This window comes from Corythoichthys intestinalis, chromosome 7 (assembly GCF_030265065.1).
Source record: "Corythoichthys intestinalis isolate RoL2023-P3 chromosome 7, ASM3026506v1, whole genome shotgun sequence".
Taxonomy (NCBI): domain Eukaryota; kingdom Metazoa; phylum Chordata; class Actinopteri; order Syngnathiformes; family Syngnathidae; genus Corythoichthys; species Corythoichthys intestinalis.
The window spans coordinates 24,476,086-24,491,012 of NC_080401.1; the positions used below are offsets into that span (position 1 = coordinate 24,476,086).

A 14,927-nucleotide genomic window follows, 5' to 3' on the forward strand; every position below is an offset into this window, starting at 1 on the left:
TTCTTTTGGTCCCATTTTTTTTGTTTTTAACTGTTTTATATGAATATTATGTATAATGCAGTTCTTGATAGCTATTTTGAGATTTAGGAGGTATTTATGGGGTACTTAAAGGGTTCATTCCGACTTGCGCAGAAATTAGGGTTACGTCACCAGAGTAGGGGCGGAACTTGTTCGCAACCCGGGGACAACCAGTATATGGCGGAAAACACAGACAAGACTTAAAAAGCAGTTTCTGCTCTTGCACTCCTCTTTAACAGAAACTGCTGTATTTTATTCCAAAACAACTGTTGTGTTTGATAGAAATATATGTCTATATGCTGCCATAGCAGATTCATGGTGCATTAAGCCCCCGAACTATTTTTAATTTGTCTGTTTTACCCTGTAAACCCCCGTTTACAGACGTCGCGCAACCGCTTTTGTTTCAACCCAGCCATAAAACGAAGGTAATTAATCAAATATTTATTCTTCAAAACGTTTTTAGCTTAGAATCATTAATTGATGTCTAATATTTTACATTAAAAATAAATAAATAAATAAATAAATAAAATAAAACTTTAAAAAATTATTCACTCGCATATTTTTAACTTTTAAACAAATTATGTCACAATGAAAAAAAAAAGTTTTGGATATCTACCTCAAAACTATCGCTTAATTGTATTTTTATTTTTTTGTTACCGTCGCATTTTCTCCGATATGTTAGATGATAAATAATAGATCCAAAAAAAGAAAAATTTTTAAAAAATGTTTAAAACGGAAAATATATGAAAAAGAAAATCTCGATCACTCCTTGATGTCTGCGATTTCTACATCGCGACCCTTGTTAAATTACCATGTTTCACCCATAAAATCCTAAAAAAACATCATTCACAGCAGTGTCATGACACTCAGTGATACATGCTACATTGAGTTTTTGGATCAAAACAAGGTAAGTACATGATAATATCTCGTTAAAGTCATGGCGTCTGTAATTCTGCTTTCGCGTGCACTCACCTCCAGATAGGGTTTTGCTGTTTAAAATTGTTTTTTTTTTTTTTAATTCCCTCCTGTTCAAATTTTTTTCCCCATGTATCACACATGCATATCGGACAATTTTGAAAGTTGGCCAAATTGAGGGTCTCAGAGCGGAACTTCGAGTCACCTGAGTGTTTTCCGCCATATATATTTATATTTCCATCCAGCCATCCCTTATCCACCACTTAGTCTAGGGGTTGGTCGTGGCGGAAGCAGCTTCAGCAGGGAAACCCAGACTTCCCTCTCCCAGCTCCTCTGGCGGGATCCCATGGCATTCCCAAGCCAGCCGGGAGACATATAAATCATTTATATATTGTATATTTGTGTGTGTATCTGAAAGCACTGTTAAAATTACTGATATAACTCTTGCATTAGATTGTGACCCGTGGACTGTTACCTTACATCATTACTAATATACTGCTAATCACTTTTCGTGTGGCTGGCATTGACAGAGGAAACAATTGTACCTGTAAAGATGACTTATGTCACTATTTGAACAGTTTGAGGAGCGTGCTTAGTTAGCAAACACAAATAAATGATGCTAAATTGCCGAGAAGAGGGACCGCAACTAAGACAGACGAGATGCGAGACTTCTTAATGTTCCTCCACCGTTGCCTACGCCTGCATTGAGCTCGTCTGAAGATGAATTTCTATTCTAGTGTCAGCCAGAAAAGGCCTCCGTCTGCTGTGTCGTCTCACTGGTTCGGCGGCACTTTCGTTCCCTCTCATCTCCTGTTTGCCTCGGAGAACAGGCAGGGGAACGCCGCCAACCATTTATCCCATAAACACGCAGCTTCTTGCATATTTTTTTTTTCAGTGCAGTAGAACCTTTGCTAGCAAGCCACCCGACAAGTGATGCTGCACGTCTCCCTTCACTGGGAACATCAGCGCTGTAAAGTTTTCATCAAAATGACTTTGCTTTGTTTGTGTTGCTTTCTATCTCCTTCCCCCATCTCTCCTTGTGTTCCTCCAGTGAACGGGTTGAAGAAATTCCTTGGTACATTGTTGTCAGAAATGTGTAAGTATTTTTTTTTCACCTTTTTCTCAGGTGCTCCCCGTTTGTTTCCTTTTTTGTCTTACAAATGTTATGCACAACATCTTATTTTGCCAAGCAAAGCTAATATTAACGCTGCCTCTGCCAGTGTTTGTTTTTAAACACATATCCACTGTCAAGAATGAGTGACAGCTGTGTTAGCGAAATGATTATTCTTCCAAACTTGCAAAGAAACACTTGCATTTTAAAACTACTTAGGGACAAATTCAGCATAACTAAAAAAATGTTTTAAGTTATATATCTTATACGTACAGAGGGGCCTATAAGTATTTGGTCAACCACCAACTGTGCAAGTTCTCCTACTTGAAAAGATTAGAGGCCTGTAATTGTCAACATGGGTAAACCACAACCATGAGAGACAGAATGTGGAAAAAAAACCCAGAGAACCACATTGTTTGATTTTCAAAGAATTTATTTCCAAACTAGAGTGGATAATAAGTATTTGGTCAACTACAAACAAGCAAGATTTCTGGCTGTCAAAGAGGTCTAACTTCTTCTAACGACGTCTAACGAGGCTCCAATCGTTACCTGTATTAATGGCAACTGTATTAACTCATTATCACTATAAACGACACCTGTCCACAGCTACTGTAAGTCAGTCACACTCCAAACTCCACCATTGCCAAGACCAAAGAGCTGTCGAAGGACACCAGAGACCTGCACCAGGCTGGGAAGACTGAATCTGCAATAGGTAAAACGCTTGGTGTAAAAAAAATCAACTGTGGGAGCAATTTTTGGAAAATGGAAGACATACAAGACCACTGATAATCTCCCTCAATCTGTGGCTCCATACAAGATCTAACCCCGTGGCGTCAAAATGATAACAAGAACGGTGAGCAAAAATCCCACAACCACACCGCACTGCCAGACGTGTCAACCTGCTGAAGAAAGTACACGTCCAGGCCCGTCTGTGGTTCGCTAGAGAGCATTTGGATGATCCAGAAGAGGACTGGGAGAATGTGTTATGGTCAGATGAAACCAAAATAGAACTTTTTGGTAGAAACACAGGTTCTTGTGTTTGGAGGAGAAAGAATACTGAATTGCATCTGAAGAACACCATACCTAACGTGAAGCATGGGGGTGGAAACATCATGCTTTAGGGCTGTTTTTCTGCAAAGGGACCAGGACGACTGATCTGTGTAAAGGAAAGAATGAATGGGGCCATGTATCGAGAGATTTTGAGTGAAAATCCCCTTCCATCAGCAAGGGCATTGAAGATGACATGTGGCTGGGTCTTTCAGCATGACAATGATCCCAAACACACAGCCAGGGCAACAAAGGAGTGGCTTTGTAAGAAGCATTTCAAGGTCCTGGAGTTGCCTAGCCAGTCTCCAGATCTCAACCCCATAGAACATCTGTGGAGGGAGTTGAAAGTCCATTTTGCCCAACGACAGCAGCAAAACATCACTGCTCTAGAGGAGATCTGCATGGAGGAATGGGCCAAAATACCAGCAACAGTGATAGAAAGCTTGTGAAGGGTTACAGAAAATGTTTGGCCTCCGTAATTGCAAACAAAGGGTACATAACAAAGTATTGAGATGAACTTTTGGTATTGACCAAATACTTATTTTCCATCATGATTTGCAAATAAATTTGTCAAAAATCAAACAATTGGATTTTCCTGTTTTTTTCCCCCCCATATTCTGTGACTGACTGAGTTTGTGGACATGTGTCTTATATACCGATAATGATTTAAAACAGGTGCGATTAATACAGGTAACAAGTGGAGCCTCGTTAGACCTCGTTAGAAGAAGTTAGACCTCTTTGACAGCCAGAAATCTTGCTTTTTTTGTAGGTGACCAAATACTTATTTTCCACTCTAATTTGCAAATAAATTCTTTAAAAATCAAACGATGTGATTTTCTGTTTTTTTCCCCCCCACATTCTGTCTCTCATGGTTGAGGTTTACCCATGTTGACAATTACAGGCCTCTCTAATATTTTCAAGTGGAGGAACTTGCACAATTAGTGGTTGACTAAATACTTATTTGCCCCACTGTATATAGAATATTTGGTTTTATCTTTGCTATACATGGGATTTCATGTCAGTCATAGGTAAGTAATCTGATTACACTGGTCAGGTTTGTAAGCTTCTTTTGCCTCCCCGGTGTGTTACAACACGGAATGAAACAATGCAAGTTGTCCTAAGTGGCTGCTTCCCCATCTAACACGTTTGACAGCAAGGTGACCGATACGAGATGTTGTTTCTAATCTGCATGTCTTCTCCTAGGCGGCCCAGACTCCCTGTGTCTGTATGTGGGGATGACATCAAAAACTACACTTGTTTTAATGGTGGCAACTGCAGTGACCGTGAGTTGTCATGTGACTGCCCACCTGGCTTCACCGGACACCGGTATGAATGACACCAACTTAGAATTCTGTCAGAAATTAAAGAGTAAATGAAAAGATCATGAATAGGTTTACAATGAAATTATGAGCCTCTTCGATAGGAGTGGGAACCTCTTGGTACCTCACGATACGATAGATTTGCGATACAAAGCTTAGATTACGATGATCTGATGATATGGCGATACAACGATTATCGATACATTGGTCAGGAAATCAACCTATATTCTACAAAACTACTAATAAACAGAAAAACAAGCTTCTGTTGTTAATTGGAATGAGTTTACCTCTAGTAGACATCCAATCCATTTGAACTGGGAGGGTGGCAGCGAATGAACATTCGTTCATTCGCTGCCACCCTCCCACTTCAAACGGATTGAACGTCTATGGCAGCCAATGCTAGGCAACTAGGTATTTTGGGGCATTTCAGACCATTACTTTATTGATTTTGGGTCACTTCCTGTTGATTTCGGGACATTTTATGAGTCACTTCCTGTTGATTATGGGTTACGGAACAGGAAGTGGCCCAGGAATCTCCCAAACGAATAGGCAGCGGCTCAAACTCAACAGGAAGAGACCTGTAAATGCACTAAAATGAACAGAAATTGACTTGTAAATGGCCTGAAAATCAGAAAGAGTGACTGTGAATGCTCTGGTCTCGAATGAATGAATTACCCTCCCAGTCTAAATGGATTGGGCGTCGAGTGCCATCAATGGCAGCTATAGAGTTAACTGAGACACTATTATAGTTGAAGATGTTGATAGCAGCTTGCTGGTTCCTTTTTTTTAACAGTGACACCTTTTTAAAATGATATCTCGATTCTTGGCAGGTGCATATTGATAACCTTTTGGGATACAAAGTATCACGATATATCACCATTTCGATATTTTGTCACATCCCCTACTCTTCGACTGAGTTGTTAATAACGGCGTTAGAATATAATGGCGTTACTAACGGCGTTATTTTCTTCAGTTGTGAGTTATCTAGTTAATTACTTTTCTCAACTTGGCAACGCCGTTACCGTTACTGAGGCGGGAAAGGCGTGCGTGACAATGTTGGTTGACTGCCGCAAGAAAAGTCTGGAAAAAGACGGACTCACGGTGACGAGAGAGCAGAGAGTGGGGAAGAGGCAAGGGAGTGTGACGCTGTTGCAAACGCGATGCTACTATGCTAGGTGGCTCCAATAATACCAGACTGTAGCCGATAGCCTACAAACTACGCCCACATGATGGTTCGGTAGATATCACATATACACAGAACTAGATGCAAATGACAGACACGGAGGTGTTAGCAACATGTATAATAAAGAACTAGATGCGTAAGTGAACAGCCGCCATCTTAAAGCAGTAGACTTTTCATGAAGGCTCTGTTGTAGAGAACCTTCTTGGCGAACCTAAGTCACTTTTTATCTAAAATGCTCCTAAATCGGCAAAACTTAACTAAAATCTATCTTTAAATGATGAAACAGTTTTAAAACTTACACATGTCGAAAATAGACGGAAGGGAACTAATGCAATAACGGAAGCAATTTTAACAACTTTGACGATTGATTCACAACATTAAATGACTTCCAAACATAGCAAAGGTTATTTTCTACTTATCGCAATACCCCTGTGTCTAGTTAAGTTTAGAGTAAAGAATCGGGCAAAAGATGTGTGACCAGTTGTTTTTTTTTTTTTTTTTTTTGGTAGGAAAAAAACCATGAAAATTATCACGTTACTTTGTCAAGTAACTAATTACTTTTACATTCAGGTAACTGAGTTACTAACGCAATTACTTTTTGGGAGGAGTAATTTGTAACTGTAATTGATTACTTTTTTAAACTAAGATTAACAACACTGCTCTCCGATAATCGTTAACAAACAGTTTCTACAACAGTTTGACTGTTAGTGTTGACGACTTTATGTTGTTTCTTTGCTAGGCCACCAGTCATAAAGACAAAAAGACCATTTAGCATTAGGAATTGCTTTACTGTAATGCTTTTTACCACCTCGGGAGGCCTTGTGTATCGCTGAAGTCTCTTTGTATTTAAATACAGTAAATCACAACCAATTACACAATGGTAAAACCAGAAACATTGGTAGAAAACATAAATAGTTGGGATTCTACAGCTAGCTATCAGTCAGTCATGGCAACAGACGTTTTTGGATGGTGGGAAGGTAGCTGGATTGGCTGTCTATCCGCCAAACATGAGCTGACGGGATGAATTTGCCAACACCGTATTACATTATCGAACTCGCTATCAATAGGTAGGAATAATAGAGCCGCTGTGTTCATTTTTGTCACTGTCTGCACATACACCTTGCGTTGGGGTCAGTTTGTGAAGGTTAGCATTCTTTTTATTAGTTCTCATGAAATGGTCTATTTTCTAGAGATGGTGATTTTGGAGTATGCATATAAATTTATATACAGTATATACAGTGGTATGAAAAAGTATCTGAACCTTTTGGAATTTCTCACATTTCTGCATAAAATCACCATCAAATGTGATCTGATCTTTGTCAAAATCACACAGATGTAAAAACAGTGTCTGCCACCCAAACATATTTACATAGGTTTTCATATTATAATGAGGATAGCATGCAAACAATGACAGAAGGGTGAAAAATAAGTAACTGAACCCTATCCCTAAAAAGACTTAGAGAGCAATTGAAACCAATTTTTACCAAACAATTTAAGTCAGGTGTGCCCAACCACTGATGAGTGGTTTAAAGCTGCCCTGCCAACTATAAAACACACACCTGGTAAAAATTGTTTTGATGAGCAGCATTGTTTGATGTGCATTATGGCTAGGTCAAAAAAGCTGTCTGAAGACCTGCGATCAAGCATTGTTGATTTGTATAAAGCTGGGAAAGGATACAAAACCATCTTTAAAAGTCCGGATGTTCATCAATCGACAGTCAAAGACGTTGTCAACAAATGGAGAGAGTTTGGCACTGTTGCTTCTCTCCCAAGGAGAGGCCGTCCATCAAAGATGATGCCAAGAGTTTAGTGCAGAATACTCAGAGAGGTAAAAAAAGAACCCAAGAGTGTCTTCTAACGACTTACAGAAATCACTGACACAGTCCAATATCTCTGTGCACACATCAACTACTATATGTAAAACTATGGCCAAGAATGGTGTTCATGGGAGGACTCCTCGGAGGAAGCCACTGCTGTCAAAAAAAAGAAAAAAAAAGAAAAAAAAAGCATTGTTGCTCGTTTAATGTTCACAAAAAGGCACTTGGACACTCCACAGAAGTTTTGGCAAAATATTTTGTGGACTGATGAAACCAAAGTTCAATTGTTTGGGAGTAACACACAACGTCATGTGTGGAGGAAAAATGGAACAGCTCACCAACATCAGCAGGTCATTCCCACCGTGAAGCATAGTGGAGAGAGGATTGTGATTTGGGGCTATTTGCTGCCTCAGGGCCTGGACAACTTGCAGTCATTAATGGAAAAATGAATTCAAAAGTTTATCAGGATGTTTTGCAGGAAGACCTGAGATCGTCTGTCAGACATTTGAAGCTGAAAAGAGGATGGATGCTGCAACAAGACAATGATCCAAAACACAGAAGTAAAGCAACTCATAATGATTTCAGATGAACAAAATACCCGTTCTGGAGTGGCCACGTCAATGTCCAGACTTGAACCCCATTGAGATACTGTGGCCTGACCTAAAGACAGTGATTCATGCCAGACATCCCACGAATCTAACTGAACTACACCAGTTTTGTAGAGAGGAATGGGCCAAGATTAATCCTGATCGATGTGCCAGACTGATCTGTCGCTAGATGAAGCGTCTGGTTGAAGTTATTGCTACCATGGGGGGCTCAAAATATTAACTGTGATGGTTAACTTACCCTATTTCCCTCCCTTCTGTCATTGTTTGAGTACTATCCTCATTAAAATATGAAAACTTGTAAATGTTTGGGTGGTTTTAGTTAAAGCAGACACTGTTTTTTCATCTGTTTGATTTTGACAAAGATCAGATTACATTTGATGGTGATTTTATGCAGAAATGTGACAAATTCCAAAAGGTTCAGATACTTTTTCATACCAATATATATATATACATAAAACTAAACTTAAATAACTATTTCTCTACATCTTGACTAAATGTATATGATACAACATATGACATTTGATTATATTAAAACTTTTTCCAGTCGCTCAAAATATACACTTTCTATAGCAGTGGCGTCTGCATTAATTTATTACTTAAATTTCCATCATCAGAAAATAACACTAAGCAAAACGTGAGCAGCAGTATGCACTGCTCCATTCAACATAAAAAATGACAAACTGTACTTATTTATTACATACTGTGTTCAGACGTAAATGCAGAAAGCAGAAAAAAAAAAAAGTCAACAATATCATGGATATTGAATGAAACTACAAATACTAACAATTCGCCGCAGAATGATCAATATAAATGACGAAGAAAAGTTATATACTGTACATTGTTGCGTTGGCTGTAGAGTGTCTCTTCATCATTGTATGTGGCTGCAGGTGTGAGCAGGAGGTGGACGAGTGCAAATCCAACCCTTGTCTGAACGGAGGATACTGCCGCAACCTGGTCAACAAGTTCCTTTGTGTGTGCGACATGAGCTACGCCGGCGACATGTGCCAGACGGACGTAAGCGACATTTACTTTTACGTGGCTGTGCTGTTGTGGCAGAACCTCTTTCAGCTCCTTTCCTACCTCATCCTAAGATTGGACGATGAGCCCGAGGTGGAATGGGGGGAAAACAACTGAGGGGCACATGTTTAGCTATCATGATCATGCGGTGTCATTGGTTAATGTTTATGTGCCTTCATATCAAGCACCTTATGTAATATAATAATTATTACTAGCAGGGTAGATACACAACAATGCTCAACACATTTGGTGTTTTGCGTATTAAATTCTGATGTCTCTGAGTTGCCCAATGAGATGCCTCAAATGCGTCAATTGCCACTCTAAATGCTAAAATGGCAAGCGCATAGAAACTGAAATTCACATTAGCCATTTCATTCCCGATAATACATTGTGTCTTCTCTATTTGTGACAGGTTTTGAAATACACTGGTGAAAATGTATTCATCATTAAGTTAATTACCCACACATCTGGAGCTTTTAATGCAATACTTACTTTTTTCTGTCAAAAAATGGATCATTGCGGCTAAAATTATAAATTGATATCATCACATATAGCCAGAGCCAAGAAGGATGGCTAGCATTCAGATTTTTTATGTTTATGTTTTTATTCCTTAGAGCCTAAAGTTATGTTCACTCTGCAGGTCAGTTCTATTTCTTTGCCAACATGTAAAACATATCATTGTTCGTGTTCTTTTCATGCAGTGTGAACAGTCAATTTCCCATTTTTTAAAATCTGACCTTGGCTGTATTCAGTATGAGCGTTTATCCGTATTCATCTGACCTACACGTTATCAATACGCAACATGGTGTTATATGACTAAATGTACGTTATAAAGAGAAAACATCCGACGAAATGTTTTGTGTGCCTGCGTGTCACTTCATGCATTCCATTCACATGAAGTTCAATTTGTTTTTCACAATATGAACAGCTACACCTAAAAATAGGAATGAACGTAAAGTCGAAATTGGCCATCACTCCCTGCAGTGTGAACATATTCATCAACACAATATGGCTTCTATTTTCGTGTCCAAATCTGGCACAACATTAGTATAACTGTGCCGAAGCGTGTTAGAACAGGGGTTGGAAATTTCACAGGCGCCAGCAAGATGGCATATTTGACAAAGGGCTGTTGGCACTGTTGTGCGTGTGAACACAGCAAAGCTCATTTGCTGCCAATCAAAGTGGCTCCTCTGGTTCTCTTTAAATGTGGCAGACTCAAATCTCATATAGGGGACATCTGTGCGGAAAAGGGCACAATGAACAAATGGAGCATTGTCACTCCATAGCGGACACCAGAGGTGGGCACAGTAGCCGAAATTTTTACTCAAGTAAGAGTAGCGTTACTTCTAAATAATATTACTCAAATAAAAGTAAAAGTAGTCATCCAAAAATTTCCTCAACTACAAGTAAAAAAAGTTTTCATTGAAAAGAATACTCAACTAATGAGTAACATTGTGAGTAACAGCTTATGATGTCTGATTAAAAAAAATAATAATAAAGGGTTTTTTTTTTTCATCACAACTTCATCCAACTGTTATTATTATAACATACTACATGACCATAAAAGGCCAAAAAGATGACACAAAAATCATCCAATTCAAACTAGAACAGGAAACATCACCCGTCCAAAGAGCATGAGTGCCCTCTAGTGGAGAAAAAAACATTTATACCTCTAATTGGTATAATGGAGTCACGTGGTTATTGTTACGACGTCTTATTGGTGATACTGAGACGGCCTGTCGACATCTCTTGCAAAAATAAAGTCAATATGTAGAATAAAGACGAAAAATGTAACGACTCTAGTGGAGCCCAAATTAGTGGAGTTAGAGTAGTGTTTCTTCACAAATCTACTTCAGTAAAAGTAAAAAGTATTGCATGATAAAACTACTCTAAGAACAACTTTTTTCTCAAAAAGTTACTCTGGTAATTGTAACGGAGTGAATGTAACACATTACTAACCACCTCTGGCGGACACCCTCAAATGAGCTGCTGATAACCGTTGATGACTTAAAGTGCATATGACAGGAGAAAAAAAGTTTTGAATAGCTTTATTATGTGAATTAGAATCATATTTTGAGACGATTCGACTATATACAACAATTTGGCAAAGCGCAGATGACGAGGAATTAGTCTTTTAATCTGCCGGTTGGCCACGCCTACCGTTATAGGGCTCTCGCGTCCCCAAGTGGAGGATGACGTCGGCAGGAGAATGGTTTCCTCTGTTTTACTTTTCAGCCCATTGTGTGGGAATTATTCAGAATGAGGAAAATGTCAATGTTTCAGTCTCTCTATTCCAATACTTTTACAGGATATTCTTTTTATCCAAGTGTTTCTCCCCAATAGCTAAATAAATGGTATGGCCATGACAAATAACAGTCTTGTGCTAAATGGAATATGAAACAATAAAAATGCATTTATTCAGTATGACATGGCAAAATTACTCCATAATGGTCAAAACTGTCGACTTCACCTTTACTCTCGCACCTCGCGAATGATATTTTATGCCACCGTAGTTTAGTCGGGCTTTTGTCATTTCCCTGCCCTGGCTTCGGAGAATGTAAACAAACCAAGAGGCGCGACAGCTAGCCGACATGCTAACCCGAACCGAGTAATGTTTCAAAGTATTCGAAGCGAAAAATCACACATAACTAGCCTGGATCATTTCACACGACAGAGGGGGGAGATTTTTCGGCATAACACCGGTCGTCGGCCAAGTGGACAAGGAGCATGTCAGCCACAAAATGCAAGCCACCTCCGTATTAAAAATATCCCAGTATTTGACATAATACTAAATACGATGTTGACTCACTTCCTCGTAAGTCCAATATTCCCACAGTAGTAGGGCTTGTTTTGGCCAATATCCGCCGGTCTGGTCCACCAAAATTTTTCTGCAGCCGTTTGGGTGGTGTGATGCGAAAAATAAACGAATTAATCCGCAAAATCAGCTGAATCCGCAGTCCATCTGCATGCTATAAAGCAATGCTGTATTGTGAGACACTGACCAGGGAGACGTCACAATCGCATTCGTCCTAAACCAGAAACTACAGCCGAAAGTAACTCATTTTCATGGGGCGGGATTAAAAAACTCATCACACATCCAAGCGGTCCATTTCATTCAGAGAGCATAAAACACCGCGTGAAATATGAAATAAACATGCTTTTTGGTGTCATACGCACTTTACCCTCTTGCATCAATCCCCATCGAGAGCCGTGTCGTGTGCCCTAGAGACATGCACCTGCATGAGAATCAGGGCAGATGTTCCACATGCACAGTTTACAAAGAAAGAGCTCAATGTGTCAAATTGTGATTGCAATCTTGATGACAAACGCGCCAAAATATCATAATGCAGTTTTAAACACATGTACATTTATCAAATGAATGTGAATTAATAAACAGAACATTTGTACAATAATAGCTAGTTCATAACTTATACCCTAAATGTAGCACTCTCAGCATTATATTGTGATGATTTAAATTTGGAGGAATTTCGATATGCACGACTCGGTACATAGCCAATCAAGAACACGTTGAAGCTACAACAGGGACTATTGATATGGTTGATTTTATTTTTTAAATGAAAGCAAAAATATCCCCCAAAACACAAAAACAATATCTTATTCATGTCCATTTGTGTAGATTAAACAAATATACAAAAGTACTGTTTTTCCCCATGTAACGTATTGCCAAATGAGTTCCAAAGAGCCCCCGGTTAAACCTACTATGGAGAGTTTCTGGAAGCTTCCTGGAAATGAAGCAAAAACAAAACAGATAACTTGATGACACCAAATGTCAGCATGTCACCCAAATAGATGATCCAAAGCAAACCTAACATCCTTGGTGGCAGTTAGGGTGTCTTGTTGGAATGTTTTTCCATTTAGGATATCCTGTCAGTCTTTTGTATTGGAATTTCGGGGAGTTCCAAGCTGCGTAGGTGTAAAGACATGTTTTAGTTCTAAAGGTAGTGAGAAGTGTGAGAAGACAACATGACGTCTTACTTTGTTGTTGATGTGATTCACGTCAGCGCATGATTGAGTGACAGCTGCACAATGTTTTGTTTTGCTCTTTTTTTCGTCTGGAAAGGTTTCTGTCTGATGTATTTTAAACCCAAATTCTCTGCAGCTCTGTTCAGACATAACATTCACCTGGCCGTAGTGGTCACCCGTTCATAGCCTCAAAAACGTCTTATTCATTGTCATTATTCGTCCCCATTTGTGAGCTTTTGTCTGTTTGATAACACTACTAAATGCTCTACTAAATGTGTTTTCTTTTTTTCACCTGCTCCATCACTGTCTTTAAGTCACTGTCTTTGTTTTGTCTACTAATAAAAACAAACTTCCTTATTAGTTGACTTTGTTGTCTGTTCTCTTTCAATCACTCTTTTACATCTCACCTGACGGTCAACTGTATGTGTGTGTTCTGTAAATCAGACTGCTCCATCACAACACAAATAGACTTGTAATCTCCTTTAACAAGATAGAGTGATTGTATCCCAAAATAATGAAAGCTGTTGCGCACACACGCTGATCAAAGATAGGAAACTTTACAATCGCAACAGTACTTGCACTATTGACTGACGTTTATATAAGCTGTTTAATAAAGTGTTAGCAGTTCTCATCTGGCCAATACAGTGGTGCCTTGAGATACGAGCCATTAATAGGCTTCTTTTGCTTTGACTTGCGAGTGAAGATTTGTGATAAAAGATGGCAATGAACTCAACTCACTTCATAGTTCACGACAAGCAACAGTTTGGCAGATCTTCCGCATTTCTTCAAAAAAGCATTAGTGTGCTACAGTACACTACAGACTGAAGGCTGTACACTGATGCCCTCTAATGGCTAATTTGTAATCTACAGGCAACAATAATTCCACAGTTAATCAGGCAACCCTGATTAAAAAAATAAATCGGGCAGCAATGATCGATGGATACAGGCCCATGCGACATAGCTACCAAGTTTCAAGACAATCGCTTCACGGATGAAGAAGGAGAGGGACTTTAACGTTAGTAGCCACAATAAGAACAACAACAAATCTTCAAGTGGTAACTTTACAGGCCTTTAGCCTGTAAAAAGAGGTTTTCAAATGTATGAAGTTTACTGTCAAACTAAACTTATGTTGTTTTAATCAACCACGTAGAACTGACTAAAAAAAAAAAAAAAAAAAAAAAAAAAAACTATATATATACAGTGCTGCTCGAAAGTTTGTGAACCCCACAGCGATGGTCAGATTTTTTGTAAAAAAAACTAAAATAACCTTATTAAATGTTAAGTTATACCCAAATCCACAATACTGACATTCCAAATAATGGACTGAAACAAAAGAAATAGTTATATTGTCATTCTTTATTTAACAAAAGTGGTTGATTTAAGAAAAACTCAGATATCATGTGTGCAAAAGTATGTGAACCCCTTCAGTTAATAGGATATTGCGCCTCCTTTTGCAGAGATTACCTCAACCAAACGGTTTCTGTAGTGACTAATCAGCCTCTCACATCTACTTTGGGGGATTTTTGCCCATTCTTCCTTGCAGAACGCAGTCAGTTAAGAGAGGTTTGATGGGCGTCTGGCATGAACTGCTCGCTTCAGGTCCCGCCACAGCATTTCAATGGGATTTAGGTCAGGACTTTGACTGGGCCAGTCCAGAACACGAATCTTCTTCTTTTTCAGCCATTCCTTGGTTGTATTGCTGGAATGCTTTGGATCATTATCATGTTGCATGATCCACCTTCTGCCAAGCTTTAACTTCAAAACAGATGGCGTCAGGTTATGTTCTAGGATTTGACAATATTCCTCAGAATTCATGATTCCCTGGACTATGTGGAGTTGTCCAGGTCCTGAGGATGAAAAGCAAGCCCAGATCTTGACATTCCCACCTCCATGCTTCACTGTTGGGAG

General features: G+C 39.1%; 1 protein-coding gene across 2 annotated transcripts in view; it reads left to right on the plus strand.

Annotated features, from left to right (window-relative positions):
- crb1 (crumbs cell polarity complex component 1) overlaps positions 1–14,927 on the plus strand; it is a 48,015-nt gene that overhangs the window by 18,434 nt on the left and 14,654 nt on the right. For both annotated transcript variants that reach the window (XM_057841243.1, XM_057841242.1), the window contains 3 exons: positions 1,985–2,029; positions 4,295–4,417; positions 8,906–9,032. In XM_057841243.1, the coding sequence (XP_057697226.1) occupies positions 1,985–2,029; positions 4,295–4,417; positions 8,906–9,032 (295 nt within the window). The remainder of the gene's footprint in view (positions 1–1,984; positions 2,030–4,294; positions 4,418–8,905; positions 9,033–14,927) is intronic.